We start from the raw sequence: 15088 nt of genomic DNA, 5'->3' as shown, positions 1-15088 counted from the left end.
GCAAGTGTGCTAGTTTCTACTGTCATCTCTTATGTGACCTATAAAAAAATTGTACGTCATGCCATAGTTTAACCGTATCCGTAACATCGAGTTTTACCATTGTATCCATACAGCGTAGGGAACTCAGTGCCACCACTTTCCACAGAGGAAATTTACTCGTTAATTTGATCCGTACGCTTTGCATAGCAGTCTGTCAAAATGATTTGTTTAGAAATACTGAAAGTTTCAAAGAGATCTTCGTACTAGAAGTATTTTAAAATGTGAAGAATACGACCTGGGGGGCACAAAATGACCCCAGGGTATACAGATAGGGTTAAATTACTAAAATGGGATAATTACAATATCCTGAAGAGTCAGTGAAAATGAACTCCCGAGTCCACAGACCTCTCAAAAACAATGCACGTCAATATAATCCAATTGCCTTAATAAGAAAGAAACTTACAAAACCATTAATATATTCATGAACCTAAATTCATTAGCACCACTAAATTTACAAGATTGCACGCTACTATAATCAATAAAAAACAAAAGAAGAAAGATGTAGGCCTACTAAAAGAACACAAAAAACTCAACTAGCAGTTATGTACAAGTTTATTAGTGAAAGGAAACACTACAACAAAGGACACAATTATCTCTTTAAATTTTCCTTTTAAAACGCTCATTTTCTGAGACTGAATTTCTTTATGCTTGGAAGCATTTGTAGGAATGTACACATTGTAACAGTTGTCAATACTTTCAACAAACCATATTTTTTTTATTACCCTAGCACAACAACATCCGCAATAGACGTCTTCTCTGAAGAAGGCAAAATTTATCACATACCTCAAGTCATGGAAACATGAACGTGACACTACATATTCTTACCTGAGGAAAGTGTACAAGTGTGACAGCAGACATTGATAAAATTCATTGTGTATTAAATCTCTTCCTATATTTGCAAGGATAGCAAAACCCCTTCTGAATGAAACACTCTCCCATATATTATATCACAAGCATAGGAAAAGTTTTTTGTTGAGCTTTTTCTTGTTTGAAAACAAGACTTTAATTGGTTTAATACCCTGAAGTAAGTATCAAAACAATTTTTTTGAACTGACACATCAAGAGTTTAAATACTTCACATCACAAATAACTGCTCCCAGTTTCAATCTTTCTCAGTCCAATATGTACAAGAAATGCTTGATTGGTATTAGCTGTTCATACCTCCATTACACTTGGTTTACACACAAAAATGATAACAATTTAGATTAAGTTTCTTGTCATTTATGAGAAACAATTTGGATCAGTTTCCCTTTCAGTCTGACAGGTACCAGTTAAAAACTCGAGACAAAGTAAATTTTCTCTTTTTCCCAGATGTGTTTCTGTTTATGTTGGTTCTATAGGCACATGTAATACTTGAATCAGTTTAGGTCTTCACTTTATACTTCCACCATGCCTCTCCACTGACCCATCGCAGCACTGTTCATCTGCATCTGGCGCCATGTGTTGCGGTGTGTCTTCAGAGCCATCTGTGAGAGAAAAATCATGCGGTGAAAGTTCAGAACTCATGAAGTCTTTAGTCACTGTAAGCTTACAGGATATACAACCAAACAAAACATTTATTTAATTCACAAACAAAGTCGTGTAGGATTTAACTCATTCAGGACGCAGGTTTTGGACCAGTTTTGCATCTAGAGATGCGCGATTTTGGGTCAATTTTGAAAGTCTACCACTTTTTCCCCTTGTTATATTTCTAAAGTCCGTTTTCAGTGTCTAACATTCAACATTTGGACTTTGCTTTAGATCTAACCCAGTGTGCCTAGATATATTCCTAAACTTGCAAGAACCCCTACAAAAATGATGTATGAGATCTCCCCAATTTTTTTCCCCTTTCAGTTGACAGTGAAAAAATGCAGAAAAAAAGATAAAGTTATAATGCAGCTAAAAACACATCAAAACATCAATTTACGGTCCAAATATACAGTGAAGAAATAGTTCCAGTCACTGTGAATGGTCCTTTTTATGGTATTTCTCAAAGATACGCGTTCTTAGGTGCCTCGCCTGCCTTCACAAATCGCAACAGAAAATTACAGAAACAATGCTATACGGTCAAAGATAAATAAATACAAAAATAAAAAAAACTTAGCAATGTCAAACAAAAGTTTATTCTTTGGAATACCTTTATGTGAGCTGCCACAATGGTCGAGAAATGCTATCAGACATATACGTCCAATGCATCTCCAACGGAGCTCAAGGCTATCAGACGTGTGTCCCGAATGAGTTAAATAGCTAAATAAGATTCTATTCATCACTTACGTCTTCTAAGAAACAAAATGAAACATACCATACAAATAAAGATCCCTTATTTTCCCTACTATAGCCAACTTAAATATTCACTTTAAAGCAATTGTTAAATCTTTGTTACTAAATACTATAAAAATCACTCCATCTTCGTTGGAACAAACAATGGGGAAAATAACTCTGAGTATCCTACACTTACACAATAAGTCTATGTCTTGCTAACCCATATTTGGTGGGCATAATACATTCTATGTTTGATAAGGTCTTAGACCTTTAAACTCACACTCTTTAAACAGGCTGCTAAGCAGTCTTCAGATTTTCTCCTCGTGTTGAAGCAGTGATACACTCTTATTTATGTGACATATTCCCTCAATTTTGCACTGAATATAATCTCCAGCAACAAGGCTTCCACAAACCCAAGCCTAGAAAACACAACCAACAGATAGAAAACACAACCAACAGAAGTGGAACCACTAAAGGCTGAAACAGTAGCTAAACAGAGACAGTTGCTGCATCTATCAAAATATTGTAAACACCGGAAAAAAGGCATGAACAAAACACAATATGGCGATGGGCCATGATCCCGGGGGTTGTGATATTAACAATACAAACGACTCTGATGGACTTGGGCTCCTTTATCCACAGGTAACGGTAAATAGAACAGGCTACTAATACATCAGGTGTTTATTTTTCTTACACACCTGACCTATCTTGAATGAATCAAAACTGAAAATAAAAATGGGCTCATAATAAAAAAATGGTTTGTTTGAGAATACCAAAAGAAACACAATTTAGATTACCTCAGCAATGTCCACCTTCCTCTCCCAGCTCTTGACCTTTTTCTGAAGGTCATACAGGTCCGCTTTCTCCATCACGTAGTCCATCACATCAGGAACTCGGAAGGTTGCCAGTTGTCTGCGCAGTTTCTTATTTATCAGCTCAGCCTTTGCTCTCTCCTGTTGGGACATACAAAAAAGCAGCTTATAGAGAGCCAAAAACAGTGCTTAAAGGAAATAAATATAAACCTACTCAATTTTTCAGGAAAAAAAATACAAGAGGGATCATAAGCATGTACTTAAAAAGGCAAAACCAAAGAAGACTCAAGAGTAACGAGATTGTTTTTCCTATCCTAAAGACAATGCTGATATAAGAATAAAATATAACTCAAATCATGAAAGACTTCAGCCAATTGAGAATCAAAAAGGGAATATAATTTAATGGAGATGTGACGCTTCCAAAAAACACCAAGAATATCGTGAACTGATCATGATTAGAAAAAGAAAAAAAAACACTAATAAAATGAAAATGAAACAAAGCAAGGACTGTGAATTTTAATTATATAAGCTTGCTTTACAGAAAGCAAAAATTTTCGAGGTTTGGAATACATTAAGATCTGATTCACCTATGAACACAATCTTACCAAGAGTCATGGTTATAACTCTTTCAGGATGTAGTAGACATATCATATTACATCAGATGACCAGCAGGCCAAAGGCCATGTTGCGGCATATTTTAAAAAACCATACACAAAACACAAACACGAGTTTGCATATTTCATAACATGCATGTTATTGTTGCATTCCTTTCAAAATTTCAGATTTTTAAAAAAAAGTAACCTGTTTGAATATTTATATGTCCAAAACAGTGCATCTTCAAGCACTGTCAAATGACCAAAATGCGTATCTTCATTGAGTTAAAAGTTTCCAAAACATAAGGAATTCAGATGTCAATTTGACACCAGCACATCCAGTACTGGCAAAGCCATCATTAGCACCCCGCCACATAAACAGCAGCACAAAACTAAGAGCTAGTGGATAATTTTTTCTCTTCAACCATCAGTCCTGGATCCGAAGTTCTTTTTAAAGCTCAGGACACAGCTAAGGTAATGTAAAGTATGGAAGAATAAGTAAATGAAGTTCATATTATACAATGGTTTGTGTTTGCAATATCGCCACTTTTCATTCCACAGCTTTGCAGCCAGCTAGTGAGATTATTCAAAGCATAATATTAAGTGTGATTTGTTAAAGAAAACTAGGTGTTAGACTTATCCTATTCTGATATTTTTTTATTGCTCCCAAGAAGGACTGTAAAGTTTCAGTATAGACATTGCCACACTAACATTAACTGTACACAATAGACACAAGTCGTACAAACAACCTCTTTATTCATTCTTCCCATTTCCTCACTTTTTTCTTTACTTTGATTATAATAAGACCACTGAATTAGAAAAAGATAATGGTTAGAAATCTTTTTACACTAATAAAAATAGAATAATAACTTTTGCACCCCGAAATAGATACAAAGGTGAGGCAGCATGGTGAAACCAGGCTCTTGTCAAAATACAGAAATCTAAGAAACAGGCATTTTTCCACCAGTCTGGAAATTGTTATCGAATTTTTATTTTTGGCTCAACCTCTTTTATGTCCATATAAAAACACATTTTCAAGTAAATTTTATTGTAAAACATTGATTAAAGGCACAAAATTTGTAATTTTTCTGTTTACGAAGACTCTTTAGCTATTGGAGTTATCAAACTTTGGCGGCCATTTACTCGCTAATTTCTCCACTGAAACCAGGTGACCTCACTTCCTTCAATCGAAAATATCTCGAGTTCTATTCAAGATAAATGGATCATTGAAAGAAACGCAGCAAATAAATCAACTTTCAGATGATACCAATGACTCGATATGCATAAAAATTGACGAGCGTCGCCTGATTCCACCGCGCCGTGACACAAATAACACTTACCACTTCCACTACTTGCGTTTCTGCCTTGATACGGGTCTGTAAATCTTCTCGAAGGGAGATCTCACTCTGCAGACGTTCTGACTCCCTTGTCATAGTGGAGAGCTTTTTCTGATGAACAAACCATACATCACTAAATTACTATACTCAAAGTAAAATGGAAGAGAAGGCATGAGAAGCTTGAATACAGACAAAGTAGAATTTTGACAATAGAAAGCACTCTAATTGCTCAGTATATTAACTTTTAAAACATTAAATAGTCACATAAAAAAGAAGAACCTTAAAAAGTAATCACACAAAATGAAAATAGAAGAAGTAGACATATTTATCACTACAATTTTCGCAGTATTGGTATGAATTTTGCATCTTGCGATGATGTTTCATGCGGCTAATTAGGTCAATAAAAGCCAGAAATCTTGCTGGCAGTGAATAAGGAAAAAAAATAGCCTTAACGCACCCTCTTGTACATCTTGTGTTTTTTCAGGAGTAACATAACAGCAAAACAGAGAAAAATACATACTTGGGCGTTGATCTGGCAAATCCTGAGATATGAAAGTACAAAATATTCTTAATCGGAGAGCTGGAAAAGACGAACAACAAAAAAGAAGAAAACACAGAGAGTATGACAATCATGTATGAACCCACTACCTTGTATGAGTTCTGCACTTGTAGAGTGTTGGTAGACATAAACTTGAGTCTCAGCAAATCTTGGTTGCGTTCATCGATCTTCTCTAAATACTGCTGGTTCTCAATCTTCAACTGATTGAAGTCCACTTCATGGAGCACTTCACCCATTTCCTCTTTCTGCAAAAGAAAAATGCGGGACCAATAGGAAATTTAGTTAACAGCGTCTAGAACCATTCGGATCTGTATCATCTATGCTTTATTTTGTAGTGACAAAACATTGTACAATTTTCTAGCTCTGTTGCTAAATTACCACAAGTTACAATGAAACTTGGATATCACAAACACAGACTCAACAAGAGAAAAAGGACTCCCATTTTTCAAATTTAATAAAGTCAACAAAATACATTGCATTGAACTAACACTCAAACCAGTTAACTCAGTGAAGTCACTTGTATAATGAACAGTTGAACATTTTCCTCCCACAATGAACCTGTCGTCTCTATTCCAAGGGAACATCGGTCACCCTGTACCATGGATCATTAAACCTTTATAGCGTTTCATAAACTGTACAGTACGATTGACCTATCGGAAACACACAGCCATCTAATACACTCAATCAGAACCCTTCTTTCACACCAACACACGTATTGAGGACATGAACATAATACATGCATCTGACCATGTGTGAGAGTCAGGAGAGGTTAGATGAGAGGTCAGTACATGCAATGTGCATGTGTAGCAGGGAGTTTTTTTTGTGTGTGAGTCAAGTGTGAGTGTGGGGATGTGGGAAGAAGTTTAAGCATGCTAGGTGTAGACCATCAGCAAAGGTGCTGTCATACATTTTAACCTGGCTACTGAACAGGGGCTCTCGTGGCCTAGAGGTTAAGGTGTTGGCCTCTCACTCAAAAGGTCCCGGGTTCGAATCCGGGTAGCGACCGAAAAATTTTCTTCTCTAAATTTGTCTCCTTTCACCTCATTTCCTGCTCTCTAGCAATGTTCTGTCGACTGCTTTCTTTCGTCTCCACTTTCTGCCCTCACTCCGTCACCTCCTTTGCCCCTTCCTCTGGGCTCCTGATTCTTTCTGCAGCCTTTTTACTGCTACTCCTTCGCTTCTTCTTACTGCAGTCTTTCAGCCACACCCCTGATCTTCTGGTAGGAAAGATCTACACCTAGCCTTCTCGGACAAGGGCGAAAAATCTCGGAGGGCCCGTGTGCAAGTTGCGCACGTTAAAGATCCCTTGGTGGTCTAAAATCGATAAGAGTAGGCTTCGGCCGCCACCCGGGCAAAATTCAAAATTTCCTACCAACTGAAAATATTAGGTGTGTCCCGCGCGCTCATATGACCTATGCAGTTGCGAGCGCCGTAAAACTCTACTATAAAAATTTTAAAAATATGAACAGTCATAAACATAGATCTATGTAATGAGCTACCGTTAAAGGCTAGCCCTGCGGTGTATTATAACACAAAGTGTGGCAAACATTCTAGTTTTATAACAAAGTGTGCATTTAAGCAAAGTGTGCTTTTTTAATATGCCCTTCATTTAAGCATTCCATTGTATACCGTCGCACTACCATAATTCAGTTTTCGACATTTTTATCGTCCTAGTCTAGGACACATCCAGTATAGCAGTAAAGAAAAAGAAACAACTCTCGTTTGGAACCAGTATGTTCTGTATTCTCTACAAGATGTTTTATATTCCATAAGCTCAGCAAATATAACATTTGTAAGGCAGCGTCATGAAATCAGGCACTCATCAAAATAATTAAAGTGAAGAAACTATCACTTTTCCACAGGTTTTGGAATTCTTATCAAATTTTTGTTTTTTAGCTCAACACCTTTCATGCTCCTTAAGGAACACATTTCTCTACGGATTTTACTGAAAAACGTTGATTAAAGGCATAAAATAAGTAATTTTTTAGTTTCCAGGGACTCTCAAGCTAAGGAAATAACGCAACATTGGTGGGCCTTTTTCTCCTTAATTTTACCTCTCAAACTAGGCCACCCCCACCTCCTTCAATCATCAATATCTTGACTTGTACAAAAGATAGATGGATATCTGTTAAATCAAAAGCAAGGCAAATGGACAGGCTTTAAAATGATACCAATAACTCCATAGGCCCCTATGCCCCAACATTCCACCGCGTCGTTACACATTTTCTATCACAGTCAGTCATGTGTTTCAGACTTTTATACTTTGGACGGACAAACGGCATAGAATAATTAATTAATATGAAATTCTAATGTCTTTGTGTAGCATTTATAAAATTTCTTCTATCACACTGATAATTATAGAACATCAGAAAGTCTATCATTCACTCACCTGCTTTAATTGCAGCATAAGCTTCTTCTTCTGAACTTTCAGAGTTGAATTCTTCAGACGAAGCTTTTCGATCAAAGTATCCTGTAGGATAACAGTGTTCATGTCAGTAGTTTTTCTAAAACGCTCCTTCAAAATGTTCTTCAATTGCAAGAAGGCATAAAAGTTTACGTGATTTCTGCTGTCATTTACACATGAAAAGATAACATAAGTAACAACAACATCTTAACTGTTTATCTATTACCTATTTGAGGTGGCCGAATTTTGCTATTCAAAAGGCTTTTTAATGGCTTCATCGATCGACATGCGGTTTTCACCAAAAGATACTTTAAAATATTCTGCAGATCATGACGCCCTTCGTTTTTCCAGTTTTGAGACAGTTTTGCTGCAAAAGCTAAATTTCTTTATTTCGCTGATCGCTTCTGTAGGCAGACGCTTCTATCTCCGTAATTTTAGAAAATCTGCCAGGTTTGTTTATATTCAAGTCGTTCTTCCGTTTGATACTATCGTGCATTGTCGAGCAATACTAAGCATTATTTTAAGTGTGCGGCCCGTATAGATATAGCCTCATGTTTTCTTTTTTTACTTGGTGCTAAATTCGATTGTGATCCTTTCGTTTGATGCCCATCATAGCTTTTTTTTCTGGACTCTTTTGTCAAATTCTTTTTCTTGCTACTGGAAACAATCAACATGCTTCTGTACAACCACGAAAGCGGAATACAGAATCAATCTATGCATCTATTATATATTTGGCCACTTGGAAACACATTTGTCACTTTTCTCTCAAGATTTATTGCTCCATTCCAGTAGAGTGTAAATATACAATGTTCAATTGATGTTAATGCACCGATCATTCCTTTCATCGAAAGGGGGCCCAGCTAGTACTTGATAATTCTGTGGGAAAAAACACTTCTTTTTAGACTAATTCTGGTCCATTTAAATATCCTTTGCCAGTATGAATAATACGCATAGGCTAACATTACAACAGCAGTAAAAATAAAACCCCACATTTTGAAACCAAAATTTCAACTTTTTTTTTTTCAAAATGGGTTTCATTTTATAACTTACTAAAATCAAATAAATCAAACAAGCAAGAAAGTTAACGAAACACATTAAAAATCCTTGAAAATGAAAAAGTAAAAACAAAAAAGGCAAAACAATACGAAAAAAACCACCCCTTCATTACAAGACTTACTCTCGCTTTGAGCTTGTCATCAAAGTATCTCAAGCATTTTTCTGCAATCACTTTGTTTGTTCGATGGTTCACGGATCCCTTCAGAATATCCCTTTCAAATTCATATGATTCTTTCTTCATCTCCGACAGACGCATATCAGTTTCTTCCATTATGGCCTGCTCGGATGAAAAACAGTTTAAAAAAACATAAATTGGGAGCTTTTTGACAAACTAAGTCACTTTCAACAACAGTTATCCAGAGAAAGAAAATATCTAGTTTAAAAAAAAAAGAAACTCATCAATTGAATATTTATTTAAACACATCTTTGGAACAACGTTTCCCATGGATGGACTGAGACTATGATGATGATTTTAATGATGAAGATGATGATGTTAATTGATGTTGATGGGATTTATAACTTCATGGAGAAAATGATGAAGTAATGTTGTGATAAAGAAGAAATTCAGAATTTATCTCTGTAAAGCCAACCACATAACTTTTACTTCACTTTTTTAAAGGTGAACCATAAAACTGAATTTCTCAAAGTTTGTCCAATAGGATATTGTCAATTCTTACAATATTTCAACCTGTATGAATGCTCATTTTAGAGGAAAGCTTTCTGTTACAGCCTTCAGGACCTTAAAAAGGATTCAAATCTAATTAAGGCCTTTGAATGTAAGAGCTGACACATTAGGCTATTGCTTTGCTGGTTAAACTCTTGATAAAACAAAGAAAAAATAATTCAGTCACCTTGAAATGATCCAGAGTTTTTTCTGACTCCTCCTTGTCTTTTTCAATATCTTCTCGGAGTTCCTCAATTTCTCTTTGAGCAATATCACATTTTTGCTCCGCAGTCAGTTTGAGAGATCTGTCTAAGTTACTAGAGCGAGACTTTGATCTTTTGCGGTTGGTGCCTCTATCTTCACGCATTCCAGCTCCTGGCGTGGAGACATGGGAACCAAGGCCCCCTGCTGTATCACGTGGCTCCACGCGATTGAGAAATTTCTCAAACATCTGAGTTTCAGCCGCAAGGACTTCATTGGCACGTCTGAAACAAGAAAGTAAAATTGTATGGTTGTCCTCAAATCGCTGCAACTCACAACATTAAAAGGTGTCATCCGGGCCCACATAAGATTCAAAACTATGAAGGCCAGTGAAGTTGAAAAGAATGTTTACAAAAAACAAATTGCACTATGTATATCTAATATGAAATCAATTTCAGCGTATGTAACATTAACTCAATGCAACCTTGCTTGCCGTATACAGCTGGCTGCCTCCACAACAGTTTGCAAAAAAAAAACATTTTTCTAAAAGTACAGTCTAAAATGATCATCCATTGTCAAGGAAAAAGGAGACTGTATTAGACAGGTGACCATCTTACACAGTATCGGTTTAAAGTAAAAATTATGCAAGGGAGGAAATGGGAAGTGGTTGTTTGAACAGGTCTTGCCCACTAGAGCAGGTTCTACTTTACATTGTTTTGTATTGGTGTTGTTTTGGGATTTTTTTTTGCTCTACTAGAACGCACACTTCTAATACTAATACAAAGGCAAAGAAAAATTTTTTTTGAAAATTATTTCCAGTTTGTACACATAAATTAATTTATATTTTTGGTGTTGGAAACACTTACTATCGTATTAGATATTCCTTGAACTAGAAGGAGTTTAATTTTCAACATCAAGAAGGAATCGAGATCTATCTTCCTCTAGTGTCCTCAAATTTGAAAGTTCTAAGACAAGTAGTTGTTTAGAATTTATCATAAATGTACCACTACCCCCCCTGTCCAAAGCGGCTTCACACGGAGACTGACCAATTTCCCTGCACTCCTCGGCATATGTATGTGACCTACAAATCCCCACATGATTATTCCGGGCCCATTCATTGGTCACTTGAAATAGGGCAATATCGCTGGAGTTAGCACCAGTTATTTGTCGCTTTGTTCCCCTGTAACATTGTAATGGGGGTGTTCATGTCTCAACTGAAGAAAAAAGAAAGCTTTCAAATTGTACAGCATGTTAGACTGAATTAAATTATATTTTATGGTTGGCATGGTTTAAAGTCATCAAAAAAAGTTTTACCATTATTTAGTCACACTGCCAACATAATTCTTAAAGGTCCCATGATATGATACAACATTATAAAAAGCTCTCATCACAACATCACTCTTTCTCACAATCATAATTTGTAGGCCTACCTGAAAATTTTCATTATAACAAAATTACTACGTACAATTATAAAATTCTTAGTAAATCTGATTGCAGAATAGCAGAAATCATTTCTCGACCTAAAACACATTGATTACCACAGTTTCTTTCAAACACTCCAATTAATAACTGAAAAGTCATCAACTTTCTCACAAAGTCTGTTGTTATGTGGTCCGCTTTTTTAAAGTATTTTCGTGTACGCGAGTCATCCATGTTTTGCGGCACTCAGCCCCATAATTTTTTTATTCATGAACTGATTTATTAACCCATCACCCTGCGTTGCTGCGGCAGTGAACTTGTGTCCACCTGGCTTGCCGCGAGCTGGGGGAAAAATTCAGTCTGAACTTCACACACTAAACTTAGACACGCCTTGTGCCCAAACTATTTAGGGTAATAATATGAAATTTCGGGTAGATTTTACTTAAAATGTTCTTTTAATATTATTAGAGAGAAAGATGAAGGAAAGAGCAGAGAAAACAATATAATATTCTTCGTCACACTGCGACTCATAAGCACTCGATTTACCCGTAGCAACTTATAGTAAATCTATGGTCTATATCTAGCTTTTCTTCGAAGTTTTCAAGGCATTAAAATAAATCCGATCGCCTTAAGTTTTTTCTAGATTTATGTCTACTTTCACTTTCCTTGTAGCTTATACCTAAAACAAAACTAAAAACATGGTTCATGTATCTATGTATCTTAACAAACACAAAGATAGCCGTAACACTTTTTTTTTGGGGGGGGGGGCCAGTTTTTTTGTTGTTGCCCATGAACATTTCAGTGCTCGCTTTCTTGCCATGCTTTGCTGTGAAAAACACAACAAAACTAACTCGTACGTGGCGAAAACCTGGATCAAAACAAGCCTGCAAATTTTTAATAAGCTACAAGCTACCTATATTTCTAATAGAAACCTGGATAAAAGATTCGGACTCGATTTTGAGGACAAGTATTTTCCTACGACTATTCTCGTAGCTCGGGGGACGAAAGCATGCGGCAGCTACAAATACTCGTAACTCAGGTGCAATGGGTTAAAATAAAAAAGTAAAAGGCTTAGAATAAAATACCCTTTCTTATGTACCAAGTGAAAAGGGTTAAACCAAAAAATAAATTTTCATTGGCATTGCTACTAAAGACACACGTACAATCTGACGATGATAAAGATGAGAAGTTTGACTGGGCTTAGACATCTAAATACTTACATTCTCACCCTCATGCATGCACTTCTCTAAATAAAAGGGAAAACATATGGTATGGAGCATAGTACATGATGATATTAACTCTTGTCCTGCGTATGTGCTGAGATGCGAATCTTATCAGCAACCGATTTTACGTCGGACGTTCTGGGCAGGCTGCCGGGGTCACTCAGTGTGTAGGCCTACTGTTGGTGTACAGCGAGCGCCGAGAAACGTATGTTTTCGCCATGAATACCGTGGGAGTGTGTTAATTGACGATGAAAATGACGCTCTATCTTTCATAGCTTTCTATAAATTATAAAGTGTTACAAACACATAATAACCCCCTCTCATAACTCTTTGACTACCATGAGCCGATCTATCGGCTCCATAACTTCCTAGTTCGTGGCCAAGAAAATTTCTTTCCCTTTCCCTTCCACAATTTGACTCAACCTTTCCGTTTCATGTTTTTAACTGCTCTGCTTACCATACATCAGTCAACCAGTGAAGGAATTTGGCGCCTTTTGTGTTTTATTCTGCTGTTTTTTTGACATTTCTTCTTTTTTTTTTACCCGCCCTATGTTGCTCGAATTAGTTTACGCATAGCAACGGCAAAATGGCTGATGAACCATCAGGTTCCCGCCTGTCACAACGTTTTCCTGCTTCAAAAGCCCTGGAAAAGTTTGAAACGTGGTTAGTTGATGATGAAGAGGAACTGTCAGTACTTTCCGATAGTGATGTAGGAGGTGATGAAGTTAGACCTGAGTCGAACAGCAGCGACAGCGATGAGAATGAAAATTCGCAGAGAGGGGCGTGTGTGCAGTGTTTTTTTCTCTTTTTTTCATTGTGAGTGATTTCACCAAAAATGCGACAACTTTGTATATATACTTGACCATTGTGCATGAAACTTGGCCCAGTTAGAGACAATTGGATATACTTCAGTATGAGTAAGTCATAAAGTGATTGGATTTAGCAGCTATACACTGTGAGAAATGTAAGTTGAAAATGTTTTGTTTATTCTTTTATTTTTTTCACCTTGTGTTCACTTACCTCCCGTGTTTGTTTGGATTTATGATTTTTTTCAATTTTTTTATTAGATTAAAAATATTCTACATTCAATTACCTTCATTTTATTATTTAACATGTCCAGATGGAATTATGCCCATCAGGCACAAAAGTAGAACAGGGGTACTTCTGAAATTCTAAGACTAAGAAATGCCTTGGTCACAGCATGGAAAATACCTTGGTAGCCAAAGAGATAACCTGATAAGATATTACGAGAAGTTACACCCATTCGAATAACATTTCTAGACGCTCTTGTTGTTATGAATGACCTGGGGTTCGAAAGGGGATAATATAGGTCAATTTCCGAATGTTTTGCACTCAAATTGTTCTTTGTACCTGCACAATGGTACTTAAAATTATCAAATAATTTAAGCTTATTTTTTATCAGGTAGTATCATTTCATACAAACATACAAAATCATGCTCATTCGAAAGATTTTGTATAGAAAAATGGAAGTCTTGTTTCCTGACTATTCTTTCGAGTTCATCATGTCTAAGTGGGTCAATTTGCTCTATAAAATTTCATTGGACAAACATCTAGATCTAGAGCTACCAACTTGGCGTGTGTTGAATGAGACGTATATGCCTCTGTTACGAACCAACGTAGGCGGTTCAAGAAGAAGGCCACAAACGCACACAAACTCAAGCAGACTGATGCAAACACACTTGAGCTATGTGAATGCGAATCCGAATCGGGACCCAAATTCAAGGGGAGATGCTCGGCGCGCGTGCGCTGAGCCAGGGGCTAGACTGATGCGGGGCGAGAACGAGGCGAGGTTCCCAAATACACTTATTGGGCGACAAAAACCCGGCCCCGCAGGACGAGGGTTAATATCATTCACAATTCATACAATATGCTGGTTAAAGTACAGTAGCCTACTTATAATAGATTTACAGTAAACTTTACTCAATTATCAATAGTAAATGGACAATTGAACTAGACTATTTCATCGATTACAAGGATTTGTTAAACTGATACAAGGCTCGTGACCCTCAATTCATACCTGAGAGCTTTGTGGTCAAAATATGATTTGAGTACACAAGGCTGGCTTGCTGTTTTGTGACAAATCCTTTTTTAAACAATGGAATATAAATAAATTGTTTTAGTTTTGGTTTTGCATTGTTGTAAATAATTGGACGGGTTAAAGTCTGTGAAGTATTTTCTCATATTAGATCTAGATCTAGATCTAGTAGCATACATGTTTTCAATGCCCAAAAGGAGTACAATTACTCACAATGTTTCTTCTACCAACTGATAAAGCTGTTCATCGGTGAGATCCTGCAAAGGATCATCACCTCCAGTGGTATCGGTGTCAACACTGTGGGTGTCCTCCATTTTGTTTCTTACACTACGTTGTCAGGGCCAACATTTAGGTATAGATCTAGACCTACCTGTCAACAAAACAAACTATTAAATTACTCTTCTGTATTTCACTTTTTTAAATTAAAAATTCAAACCTAGTTTTTTAATAATAAAATTTTCAAATTTTGTGAATATTATCTCCT

The 15088-nt window shown here is 36.5% G+C and overlaps 1 protein-coding gene across 1 annotated transcript; it reads right to left on the bottom strand.

Annotated features, from left to right (window-relative positions):
• Positions 1-573: 573 nt before the first annotated feature.
• On the bottom strand, positions 574-14943 carry LOC101859990 (coiled-coil domain-containing protein 113). The gene is made up of 8 exons (XM_005090466.3): positions 14818-14943; positions 9893-10190; positions 9163-9318; positions 7971-8051; positions 5671-5826; positions 5026-5133; positions 3078-3233; positions 574-1505 (listed from the first exon to the last, which is right to left on the bottom strand). The coding sequence occupies exons 1-8, from the start codon at positions 14916-14918 to the stop codon at positions 1416-1418; spliced, it is 1146 nt and encodes a 381-aa protein (XP_005090523.1). The 5' UTR covers positions 14919-14943; the 3' UTR covers positions 574-1415.
• Positions 14944-15088: the final 145 nt, after the last annotated feature.

Source organism: Aplysia californica, unplaced genomic scaffold, assembly GCF_000002075.1.
Source record: "Aplysia californica isolate F4 #8 unplaced genomic scaffold, AplCal3.0 scaffold00017, whole genome shotgun sequence".
NCBI classification, from domain to species: Eukaryota; Metazoa; Mollusca; class Gastropoda; order Aplysiida; family Aplysiidae; genus Aplysia; species Aplysia californica.
Note: the sequence above shows the minus strand (reverse complement) of the source record. Positions and strands in the feature narration are given on the sequence as shown.